At 38.1% G+C, this 13,504-nt stretch overlaps 1 protein-coding gene across 1 annotated transcript in view; it reads left to right on the forward strand.

Annotated features, from left to right (window-relative positions):
• Nucleotides 1-12,097: 12,097 nt before the first annotated feature.
• LOC126174943 (signal recognition particle receptor subunit beta) overlaps nt 12,098-13,504 on the forward strand; it is a 77,578-nt gene continuing 76,171 nt past the window's right edge. The window contains exons 1-2 of the mRNA XM_049921400.1: nt 12,098-12,508; nt 12,641-12,807. Coding sequence (XP_049777357.1) covers nt 12,391-12,508; nt 12,641-12,807 — 285 coding nt within the window. The 5' untranslated portion in view covers nt 12,098-12,390. The remainder of the gene's footprint in view (nt 12,509-12,640; nt 12,808-13,504) is intronic.

The raw sequence follows: 13,504 nt of genomic DNA on the forward strand, positions 1-13,504 counted from the left end.
CTCTTGAGTAGTCCCCGCCCGGAGATCCGAATGGGGGACTATTTTACCTCCGGAATATTTTACCCAAGAGGACGCCATCATCATTTAATCATACAGTAGAGCTGCATGTCCTCGGGAAAAATTACCGCTGCAGTTTCCCCTTGCTTTCAGCCGTTCGCAGTACCAGCACAGCATGGCTGTTTTGGTTAATGTTACAAGGCCAGATCAGTCAATCATCCAGACTGTTGCCCCTGCAACTACTGAAAATGCTGCTGCCCCTCTTCAGGAACCACATGTTTGTCTGGCCTCTCAACAGATACCCCTCCGTTGTGCACCTACGGTACGGCCATCTGTATCGCTGAGGCACGCAAGCCTCCCCACCAACGGCAAGGTCCATGGTTCATGGGGGGGTGTTACTATTGACCAAATACTCATAAATGCAGGAAAAAAACGACTTCCACGCTGGAACCATAAAAACAGGATTTGGTGACCATAATGGGCAGCATATTGTTTTCCATACAATACTGATACCTAAAACCACAATGCAAACAGAATCTGTCAAAGAAGAACGAAAATTCTGAGTGAACAGAATATTGACATCTTTAGACAACTGTTAGCTAACGAAACATGGAATGCAGTATATCAGTGGTGGATACATATGGGCAGTGCGCGAGGTGCCCTACTCCCTCCTTCCTTTCGGGACCACCTGCATTGCCACCCTCTCCGCCCCCGCCAGTCAGCCCGCACGCTATTCATTTGTTTCTTTCGACAGTCGACTCGACTGAATCGAGTTATCGAGTAGTTATACTTTCCCATGTAGCACGCATATCCGCGTCATCGTATTTTATGAGGGTGAGTCAAATGAAAACCTTAAATTTGTAATAACAAATTGAAATTTCGCGCCGTTATCCTGTAAGTTGGTAAGCGTATTACAAACAGTGTGAAGAATGGCCTGTAGGTGCAGCATAGTGTAGATGCACACATGCCGTCGCAGTATCATTATAAAGATGGCCGCCCCACTTGTGACTTGCACCAGGGAAGAACAGCGTTCTGTTATTCGGTAGTGAAGGTGTGAAACCTATTGAAATTCATCGACGAATGAAGGTTCAGTATGGTGATACATGTTTGTCACAGCAGCAAGTCTACCAATGGAGTAGGAGTTCGCAAATGGTGTGACTTCAGTGGAAGATGCTCCTCGTCCAGGTAAGGCACACCGAGTTGTAACTCCATAGAACACTGCAGCAGTTGAAGCCATAGTGAAGGAAAACCGCGGAGTGATACTGAATGATATTTCAACATGTTTACAGATTAGTTATGGGTCAGCACACCACACTGTGCATGATGCGCTCCAGTTTCACAAAGTGTCTGCAAGAAGTGTGCCACGGCAGCTGGCTCCTGAAATAAGAGAACTACATGTTAATGCTTGTGAAGAACTTCTTCGGCGCTTTGAACGAGAAGGTGATGGCTTCCTTGCAAGAATCGTTACTGGAGACGAAATCTGGGTTCACTTCCACCAACCGGAAACGAAGATAGCGAGCAAGGAATGGCGCCATTCCTCTTCACCAAAACCAACGATATTTAGAACAGAACCATCAGCAGGGAAGGTTATGCTGACTCTCTTTTGGGACGAAAAAGGCGTCATTTTCGAGTATTACATGCCTACAGGGACCCCTGTCACCAGTGCATCATACACAGATCTACTAAAAAATCGTCTGCAGCCTGCAATCAAATCAAAGCAACTTGGATTGCTGTCAGCAGGTGTCCTTTTGCAACATGACAATGCAAGGCCCCACAATGACTGTACAAAAGTTGCGACAATCACAGATCTGCATTTTGAGTGTCTTCCTCATCCACCATATTCACCAGAACTTGCCCCAAGTGGTTTCCATATGTTTGAACCCCCAAATACGCAATGGGAGGAAAGAAGTTCTGTTCTGATGAAGAGGTACGCCACGCGGTGTATGAGTGGTTGTGCGGACTGCCAAAACAATTTTTTTCTAAAGGAATTTATGCACTTTGTAATCGCTGGAAGACTTGCATTGATTGTGGGGGAGATTATGTTGAAAAGCGATACAGCTTTGTACCACTTCTGCACAATAAATAATATTTTTAAATCGTTTAAGATTTTCATTTGACTCACCCTCGTATATGTTTCTGTCTGGCACATAGATAGGTAATACATACCTATGAGAAAAGTCTCAGCCATTCTAGTGATCTCGATACGTTATTCTGTCCGGCATTTGTTGGAGAAAAGTTGCTAATATTCTACTATTTTGTGATTAAAAAGACACTAATGGGAGACATTCTTCAATACAAGCAAACGAGCATAAACACCCTTAAGATCATGATCCTGTTATGAAAGCGTTGTCTCTTTGTCCTGGATCTGACTATCCTACTTTTCACACACTGTACAAAATATTTGCTTGTCTACCTGCATCTATTGCTACAGTAGAAAGAAGTTTTTCAAGATTGCGGCGTACAAAGACAGCTGAGGTCGACAATGAAGGAGGATCGACTTAGCTCCGTTGAACACTCACCCTGACATTGATTGTCCTATTGATGATGTAATTAACCAATTTGCCAGGAAGAATAGGCACATAGAATTCATCATTCAAGGAAGAGAACCACAACTGAAACTTTCTTATATCATAAGATGGCGTTGTCTTGTATATATGCATAATCAGTTTAAGTAAAACTTTCTTTTGCATGTGACTTGATTATTTTTACTATGATAAAAGTAAAGGTAGCTCAAGCTCTTTGGCGCCCCCTCCTTGAGGTTTTTCTGTATCCGCCACTGAGTATATGAGCATGGAAGTACATGTAAAAAGTTTAACAGATTTATGGAAATATTTAGCAACTACTATGAAACTGCACTCCCAATAAAAAAACATAGACTGAGCTCTAATAATAGAAACAAATGTTGGGTTATAACTCGAATAAAGATTTCAAGAAAGAAAAAAAGATAACTATATGATATCAGGTAGACGATGAATTTCACGATTTTTACAGAAAATACAAGAAAATAATTTTAAAAGTTGTCAAGCAAGCAAAAATGAAGGCAAATGATCTACACAATCAGTCTACTGGAAACAAGACCAAAGCCATGTGGAAAGTTGTGAAACAACAGACAGGTAATGTCACTACCAGAAATGCCAATATCATGCTGGCAAATACTTTCAACAGCTAGTTTGTAAACATAAGTGGCCAACTAATAAGTAAGATTACTCCAAGTAACGAAAATACAACAGCACATCCACTTAAGGCCAAGAGCTCTGCTTCCTCATTCTATATGTAACCAATGAATGAAGAAGAAATCCTGCCCATCATAAAAACATTACAAACGAAAAAGTCCTCAGGAGTAGATGGTATGCCCGTTAAAATAATAAAAAGATGTAGCTAGTGAACTCATTGTAAAACCACTAATATTTTTATTCAATAGTTGACTGGCATCAGGGACTTCCCCTTCTTGTCTAAAAATTGCAAAATTGAAACAAATGTACAAGAAAGGAAACACAGAATAAGCTCGCAATTACAGGCCAGTTACCATATTGTCTGGCTTCTCAAAAATTTTAGAGAAGGTCTTCCACAAAAGTCTTTATGAAAAAAATATCAAATCATATCCACAGCACAACATGGGATTAAGAAGAAGCCCAACCAACAGTGCTATCTAGAAATTCCTAAGCGAAATTTACCAGAAAGTGGACAGTGGCGAATACATCACTGGTGTATGCCTTGACTTGTGGATGGAAACACACAGTGGAAATACAACACACTGACTGCAACAATATCACCAACCATTACTCAGATTACCAAGACACGAAATATGGTGTTCCCCAAGGATCGGTACTGGGACCAGTAGTGTTCCTCCTAAATGTAAATGACTTACAAACAAACACGCAGTGTCAAAATGCTTACCAGCTAGGTGATGACACAAGCTTTCTCATTACTGCAAAATCAGAAAACCTACTACAGGAAAACATAACAAAGACAATTGATAGCATAGCAGAATGGTTCACATACGATAAGTTAATCAGAAATGAAGCAAAAACTGTAAGCAATAAACTTCCGTACTGCTAAGGAAAAGGTCCTACAAACTATAAATATCCAGTTGTCAAACAAAACTGTAAATAGAGTTGACTTGACAAAGTTTCTTGGGCTCTAGATCCAGGGGAATTTCAGGTGGCAACTCATATTGACAATCTCAATTGAACACATCCTGCTATGTGATGACGATCCTTGAAAGCTGTTGTAGCAAGGTCTGCCTAAAACGTGTATGCTAGGCAAGCATCCAATCATTCCTGAAGTATGGAGTCCTTTTTGGGGCGCTTCTCCAAACACTATCAATTTATTTAGAATCCCAAAAAGAATTATAAGAATCATAGAAAGTGTCAAACACAGAAAATATTCGAAGCCACTCCTCAGAAAATTACAAATCCTCCCACTTTCATGCCTTCACATGAATGGAACCATAGTATTCATACAGCAGTATGCGACTTAAAATCCAACACTCTTCTTCAAAAATGAAAATGTACAAACTCACAACAGAAGGCAAAAAACGGATCTCTACATGTGCCATACAAAAACTAAGCTCTGCGAAAATGGAGTTGTGCACCATGGAAAAAAGATATTCTGGAAATCACCAAGTACCATACAATCAAAAAACAACATAGGAGGGTTCAAAGCTGCAGTAAATATGTATCTAATTGATCACTGCTTTTATAGTCTGAAAGAGTATTTTGATAAATTATAACGTGCCAATGTGAATAATAAAGTACCTTGCTTATCCATTGAAACGATAGCAACATTGTAACCGCTGAACAAATACAAATAATGTACCAACAATAACTAGAGTAACCATAAGAGATTAATGATGTGAAAACGATAGAAAATATATTGTGTTAAATGATGTCCACCATCTAATGTACCAACAAGGTCTCATGGGCAAATAAATAAATTTTCAGCAGTTGTGCCACTTAGGACTGTACTCACATACAGCCATGCCTATTTTCGTCAAATAGGATTCCTTTTCATTTCCTGTACCAACTACTGTTTTAATTCTGCTTTAAATTTTGCATTTTCAAATGAACCCATCGTTCTACCAGTCCTAGACCGGCAAGGGAACTTGCTGTTCCAACAGGACAATGCACGTCCGCATGTATCCCGTGCCACCCAACGTGCTCTAGAAGGTGTAAGTCAACTACCCTGGCCAGCAAGATATCCGGATCTGTCCCCCATTGAGCATGTTTGGGACTGGATGAAGCGTCGTCTCACGCGGTCTGCACGTCCAGCACGAACGCTGGTCCAACTGAGGCGCCAGGTGGAAATGGCATGGCAAGCCGTTCCACAGGACTACATCCAGCATCTCTACGATCGTCCCCATGGGAGAATAGCAGCCTGCATTGCTGCGAAAGGTGGATATACACTGTACTAGTGCCGACATTGTGCATGCTCTGTTGCCTGTGTCTATGTGCCTGTGGTTCTGTCAGTGTGATCATGTGATGTATCTGACCCCAGGAATGTGTCAATAAAGTTTCCCCTTCCTGGGACAATGAATTCACGGTGTTCTTATTTCAATTTCCAGGAGTGTATATTGCAGGACATCAAGCTAAAAGTTGGCCATAAATTAAGAAAAAATGTTGGCTTTTGCGGATTTGCAGATGTCATATCACTATCTTGTAAAAAGATCAGTTTATTCAGCTTCATGTCCTGCATTATACATTAATGACAAAACCTCAGTCAAATGAAATGGCATAAAAGGCCAAAACCTGGGTCTTAATTAAATAAACAACAATACAGTCAAATGGTGGTGTGTTCATTTAAAAATTATTGTATGACTCTTGCTCAGCAGCATCACAAACTGTTCAGTTATCTCTGACACTAAATTGTGCGCTTTTGAGAAATGTTCAAATGTGTGTAGATTAAATTACATTAGATTTACTTTCATTTCAATTGATCCATAGTGAGGAGGTCCTCCAGGATGTAGAACAAGTCAGAAAAATAATAATACTGATACATATTTACAACTGAGACAAATAAGTTAATGTACCTTCCACAGGTCCCAAGTGGAATGATAATTTTTTTTTTTAATGAACACTATATGAAAGAACCATTTTACAAACACTCATTTACTAAGATCGCATTAACGTACTAAATTTAAAATTAAAAAAAATGTTTTTATTTATTTATATGGTAATAAACATATAATAGAACTACTATAATACTTATTTGCAATGAATACATTACTGCAGTGAAATGGTGCAGAAGTTAGATGGTACTTAAGCAGGAGTTGGTCACCAATAAATCCTTTAGGCTTCTCTTAAACTGAATTTCATTAGTTGTTAAGCTTTTTATGGCTGCTGACAAGTAATTGAAAATATGTGTTCTTGAATAATGCACACCTTTTTGTACAAGAGTAAGTGACTTTAAATCCTTGTGAAAATTATTCTTATTTCTAGTATTGATTCCATGACTTGAGCTGTTGGTTTGAAAAAGTGATTTATATTTTAATGACAAATTTCATTAAGGAATAAATATGCTGGGAAGCAGTAGTTAGTATCCCTAGTTCCCTAAACAGCCATCTGCAGGATGCTCTTGTGGTCACACCACATATAACACACATTGCACGTTTTTGTGCACTGAAAAATTTAGCTTGGCTTGATGAATTACCCCAAAAAATAATCCCATATGACATTATGTAATGAAAGTAAGCATAGTATGCCAGTTTTCTCATTTTTATATCCCCTATGTATGACACAATTCGCATTGCATAAAGACATTTGTCAAAACACTTCAGAGTTCTGTGGCGTGCCCAAGATGGCCGCCGAGTAAGTGACGCCAGAAACATTTGTTTATAAGCCTAATTCTCGTAACGTTTTTGGAGAATCAAACGTAAAGTATCTCGTTTAATTGTCCTCTTTTTCATTGCATCGAGTGAAATATATAATAAATAGCGTATACCTTCATTGTTTTAATACAGATCTCAGAAAAACAACGGAATTTTAAATCAGAAACTTGCTTATACACATTTGTGAATAGGCTTAATTCTTGTAATAACTTTTTTGAATTTCGGTAATTTAATTGATTAATTCTAGCTAAAGTATTATATTTGCATTGAGTGAGAAGTGCCTGACTTGCCGTAGAATTGTTAGTTCCGGGGTTTGGTGTGATGGATGCAGTAATTTTTTTGATTGGGGGGACTGCAGTAGCGTGGGTGTCGGGAAAGTGGATCAGGCTCATCAGTGGTTATCTAGGATTTGCAGCAGATATAGGAAGATAGTGGAACAGGAGGGGGAAATTGCTGCCCTTCAGGCTAGGGAAGATCTGGACAGGTTAAGGAGGGAGAAGGGCAAAGAGAGGTGGGAAGTGGCAACAGGTAACAGAAGGAATAGGCCTAGAACTAAGTCTGACAGTTTTGTGGTCAATGTCAAAAATAAGTTTGACCTGTTGCTTCAGTTAGAAACTGATGAGCCTCAAGCAGAGGTAGGTGTAGACAGGACACAACAAACTTTCAATAGGAAATTGAAAAAGAATGTAGGAAAGTCATCGAAAAGGAAGAAAGTTTTGTTGTTAGGCAGTTCTCATGCCAGAGGTGTAGGCCAACATCCGCAGGAGGAATTAGGACCAGAATACCAGGTCACAATTTTTTTCAAACCAAGTGTTAGTCTGGATCAGGTGACAGAGGATTTAGGTTCACTCTGTAAAGAATTTACCAGGGAAGACACTGTGGTTATTGTGGGAGGGCCAGGGAACAGTATCGACAGAGATCCTGGGTACAGTATAGAGTGTGACCTGGTAAAGATTGCGTCAGCATCGAGACACAGCAGTGTTGAATTTGTATCTGTCCTGAGACGCCATGACTGGCCTCATTTGAACTCTTCTGTTGGGAGAGTTAATTTGGAGTTCGAGTGGCTGCTTTGGTTGGGTGCGGGGGCTCATATTGGTGTGGTTCCTGTTGATTCTCTCAGTAGGTGGGACTGTACCAGGCACGGCCTACATCTCAACAGGAAAGGGAAGGGTAAACTGGCTGGGGTAATAGCAGGAAATTTAAGGGGGGGAGGCACTGCCGTGAATGGTAAAATACCAGTGGTTACAGGTGTTGGAGCAGCACCTTTTTAGGATAGGTAAGACAGAAAGATGTCAAGTTCTACGAGAGGTCAGGATTGAAACAAATCTCCAGTTTAGGAAAGAAATTAAACACACATTGGATCACCAATCACAGCTGTCAATTATAAATTTTCACCAATCACCAGAAATTAATCTCCACCAAGTTGTATCTCAGTCCTACGTAACTGCATTGATAAATTAAAGTCACCAAACCCAGTTGACATAATCTGCCTCTCTGAACACCATGTGACCACTGGTATAGAAACTAGGCCCAAGCACAATGAGAAACTCAGACAGGAGAGTACTGCAAATGTTAGAATAAGGAAAGGTTCTCATAAAAGTATAATTAAAAATAATGTAAGTATATTTCATCAAAATATTGGGAGTTTAAAGAATAAAATAGATGAGCTTCTGGTTTGTTTAGAAGATTTAAAAGCTGAGGATGAAATAGATACACTATGCCTGTCTGAGCATCACATTGTTGCTGATATGGATAAGGTAAATGTAAGTGGATATAAGCTCTCTGCACATGTAATTAGAGAAAATATGGAGAAAGGAGGAGTTGCCATATATGTCGAAAGTTATCATTGTGCAAAAAGTATAGAAACAAAGAAGTTTTGTGTAGAGAAACATATAAAAGCATGTGCCTGTGAGCTTAAATTAAATAAAGGCACATTTATAATTGTAACTGTATATAGGTCCCCATCGGGAAAGTTTCATCTATTTCTGAAAAATTTGGACTCCTTGTTGTGCTATCTGTCAGACAGAGGGAAGCAAATTATTATTTGTGGGGACTTCAATGTAGATTCTCTGAAAGAGGGTAATAGGAAAAATGACCTTGTAGTATTACTCGGTTCTTTCAATTTGACACCCGTTATTGATTTTCTTACTCGGGTGGTAAAGGATAGCAGCTCACTGATAGATAACTTCTTGATGGACCAAGATAAGTTTAACCAGATAAATGCTTAGCCTGTTGAGAATGGTCTTTCTGATCATGGTGCACAGCTAGTTACAATATATGACATAGCTCCATTCAGCAATACTAAACAGTCCTCCAAAGTAGTACATTCAGTCAACGATTTAACAATTGAAAATTTCAGGGAAAGCCTACAGCATTTAGACTGGGATGAGGTGCACCGTGAACCTGATGCCAATTTAAAATATAATTTATTTCATGACACTTTTGTAAATGCATTTGAAAACTGCTTACCCAAGAAAATAGTTAAATATACTCGTAAGAAACCTTGAAACAAACCATGGCTTACTAAGGGTATAAAAATATCTTGTAACCAGATAAGGAAAATGCATCTGACAGCAAGAAAGAATAGGACCCAGAAACTATCAAACATTATAAAAACTACTGTGCTATATTAAGAAAAGTTATTAAAAAATCCGGAAGTATGTGTATCATGTCTGAAATCAGCAACTCTGATAATAAAATTAAAACAATTTGGAATATTATTAAAAGAGAAACAGGTCAATCAAGAGCACAGGAAGACAGTATTACCATCAAATTGAATGAAAACTTTACGAACAAAAAGTCAGAAGTTGAAAATATTTTTAATAATCATTTTCTAAATGTTGTGGATATAGTAAGATCTAGGTGTTCATTAGAGGATGCTAGGCTGTTAATGGAAGAGGCCATACCTATGCAATTTGATACAATTGAAATCTCACCCACTTCTCCCTCTGAAATTAGGAAAATAATAAACTTGCCTAAAAGCAAAAACTCACATGGAATTGATGGCATTTCCAGCAAAATACTAAAAGCTGTTTCTCAACAGATAAGTAAGATTCTCAGCCACCTGTGTAATAGCTCTCTGGAACAGGGCATTTTCCCTGATAGACTGAAATATGTTATTGTTATACCTTTGCATATTTTTGAGAAAGTAATGTATTCAAGAGCAGCTTCACTTATCTGTAAAAATGAAGTACTAACAAAATTTCAGTTTGGTTTTCAGAAAGGTTTTTCAACATAGAATGCCATATATGCTTTCACCAATCAAATTTTGGGATTTTTTGTGATCTCTCAAAGGCTTTTGATTGTGTAAATCATGAAATTCTGCTAGACAAACTCAAGTGTTGTGGCATGAGTGGGACAGTGCACAAATGGTTTAATTCGTACCTAACTGGAAGAGTGCAGAAAGTTGAAATAAGCAGTTCTCATAATATGCAAAGATCAGCACATTCCTCAAACTGTGGAACTATCAAGAATGGGGTTCCACAAGGGTCGGTCTTGGGTCCTTTGTTGTTCTTAATATATATTAATGACTTGCTATTCTATATTGATGAAGAGGCAAAGTTGGTTCTCTTTGCGGATGATACAAGTATAGTAATCACACCTGACAAACAAGAATTAACTGATGAAATTGTCTTTCAGAAAATTACTAAGTGGTTCCTTGTAAATGGACTCTCACTGAATTTTGATAAGACACAGTACATACAGTTCCATACAGTAAATGGTATGACGCCATTAATAAATATAGACCTTCATCAGAAGCATATAGCTAAGGTAGAATATTCAAATTTTTTAGGTGTGTCCATTGATGAGAGATTAAATTGGAAGAAACACACTGATGATCTGCTGAAACGTTTGAGTTCAGCTACTTCTGCAATAAGAATCATTGCAAATTTTGGTGATAAATATTTTAGTAAATTAGCTTACTACGCCTATTGTCACTCACTGCTTGCATATGGCATCATATTTTGGGGTAATTCATGACTGAGGAATAAAGTATTTATTGCACAAAAGCGTGTAATCAGAATAATAGCTGGAGTTCACCCAAGATCATCCTGCAGACATTTATTTAAGGATCTAGGGATATTCACAGTAGCTTCTCAGTACATATACTCTCTTATGAAATTTTTTATTAACAACCAAACCCAATTCAAAAGTAATAGCAGTGTGCATAACTACAATACTAGGAGAAAGGATGATCTTCACTATTCAAGATTAAATCTAACTTTGGCACAGAAAGGGGTGAATTATACTGCCACTAAAGTCTTTGGTCACTTACCAAATAGTCTGACAGATAACCAACAAGTATTTAAGAAGAAATTAAAAGAATTTCTGAATGACAACTCCTTCTACTCCATAGAGGAATTTTTGGATATAAATTAAGAAAAAAAGAAAAAAAACCAAACAAAAAAATTATTTAAAAAATTTAAAAAATTAAAAAGTTGTTATATTAACTTAATTATGTTGTTAAATTAACTTAATTATGTCATGTATTGGAAAATTTTACTCGTTCCACATCGTTACGAAATATTGTATTTATGATCCATGGAACTAGTATTAATCTAATCTAATCTAGTCTAATCTGAACTGCATGTAGTGGGTTTTTTCGAAGTTTAGTGGCAAAGAATTGGCTAGGAACTAGTGATTGATGTCCAAAAATATTTTATTAGCCGATCTTTCTAAGACTACACTTGATTTGCTATTTATCGCAATATTTGTATCGTCGGCAAACAAAACGAACTTGGCATCTGGTAATGTTACTGATGGAAGGTCATTGATGCACAAGAAAAAGTAAAGGACCTAAGATGGAACCTTGTGGGACCCAACATGTAATTAGTTCCCAGTTGGACGATGCGTGACAGCTTAATACTTGTCTCTTTCCTAAGGGACTAAACTGCTGAGATAATCGGCCCCTAAACTGACACACTACTTAAACTAACTTACGCTATGGGCAACACACATACCATGCCCGAAGGAGGACTCGAACCTCCGGCAGGAGGGGCCGCGAAATTCGTGACATGGTGCCTCTAACTGTGTCCCACTTTTGAAAGCATACTAAGTATTTGGTACCGTATTTACTTAACACGTCTATATTATAGAATAATACTGTACGAAAATTCTTCTTAAATAAGCATTATGTTACTTTAGTCGCCAAGTGACATGTATACCCTTCGCTGTTCGCTCATTTCCTGACACACATCCACAGTTCACACTGACCAGTGCATACGGATCAAGGTTAGTCAGAGATAGATCACCGCGTTGTAGTCTTCGACCATGTTGTAATGCATGACACAGATGTGTATGTTTGTGGTGTATGAAAAACTTGGAACTTGTATGAGAATGTTTATGAAAAAACTGTATTAAATCCAATGCTTCCATATTTTGTTATACACAACCTCATAGTCGAATTCATATGGAAACCGATATAAGTGAAACAAATTTAAAGCACAAACGAATTAATATGCTCCTTGCTGTTGTTTATTTCCACTGAGTGTAGATCACACACTTGTTCCAGTCATACTTTGCGTGCTGTTGTCTGCTGGTTCTATACGTAAATTAGCGTTTGCGAGATGGAACACGATACAGGTAGTAAAGCAGAACCACAAACAGGACCGTCATTAGTGAAAGTAAAAGACTCTCAGTTAATTGGGATTGTAATTGCGGTCCTCGTCATATTTATTACGTTGGGTAAGTGGAAGCACCCTAATTTAGAACAAATTATGAATATTAGATGCTGTCAGTCGTGTATTAAAATGTTGTGAGCAGAGGAACATAAATTTTGATAAAAAAAACTATACATGTGTGTTTTATCCCATTTAGTGTTATTTGCCATATGGAGAAGGCAAAGGAGTGCCAGGAGAGGCATACTGCTTGTTGGACTGAGTGATTCCGGCAAGACCCTAATATTTTCAAGGCTTTTGCACTCTAAATTCGTATTAACACATACGTCTATAAAAGAAAATATTGAAGATCTGGTGCTGAACAACGTGAGTAATCTGTCAACATTATTTCACTGTATGCCACTGTATACTATTCGTGAAGGTAACGGTTAATAGTGTGGTGAGGGCTACCATACGTAATTGAAATTTTGCGATGTTAGTGATCAACACATATTCATTCGACTATTACTCATAAACTTTTTTGGTTTCAATCTCTGCATTAAATGTACACCAAATATTTATCCTGTGATAGGCATGCTGTGTAGAAACATTCATTATGGATATTGCTTTAAAATCCCAGAATATTTGCCAAAAATAAGTATCACCAATGGTAGCCACAATTTTCCATTCTAGAAGGCATTCAATTCAGTTCAACACTGTCACTTAGTGAACAAAATATTAGAATGTGCAGTCTCAGCCCAGTCTTGTGACTGGATTCACAACTTCCAACAGATACATCTCAACTTCTTACTGGAATGAAGTCGTAAGACGTTAAGGTCATTTTGGTAATACCTCAAGGGAGTGTTACTAGGTCACAAGAGTACACTACATGTATGTAAATTATCTGAACAAAGTAATATGCTCTGTGAGCCTGTTTGCTGATGATGCTGTTGTGTGCAGGAAAGTACCTATTCCAGGAATGTGCTGCGGAATGCAGGAAGATCTCCTAAAGGATGACCCTTGTCACATATGCATGTCACATATGGGACATAAATGAGTCAAAGATGCATTAATATTCAATTGT

The sequence above is a fragment of the Schistocerca cancellata genome, chromosome 3, assembly GCF_023864275.1.
Source record: "Schistocerca cancellata isolate TAMUIC-IGC-003103 chromosome 3, iqSchCanc2.1, whole genome shotgun sequence".
Taxonomy (NCBI): Eukaryota; Metazoa; Arthropoda; class Insecta; order Orthoptera; family Acrididae; genus Schistocerca; species Schistocerca cancellata.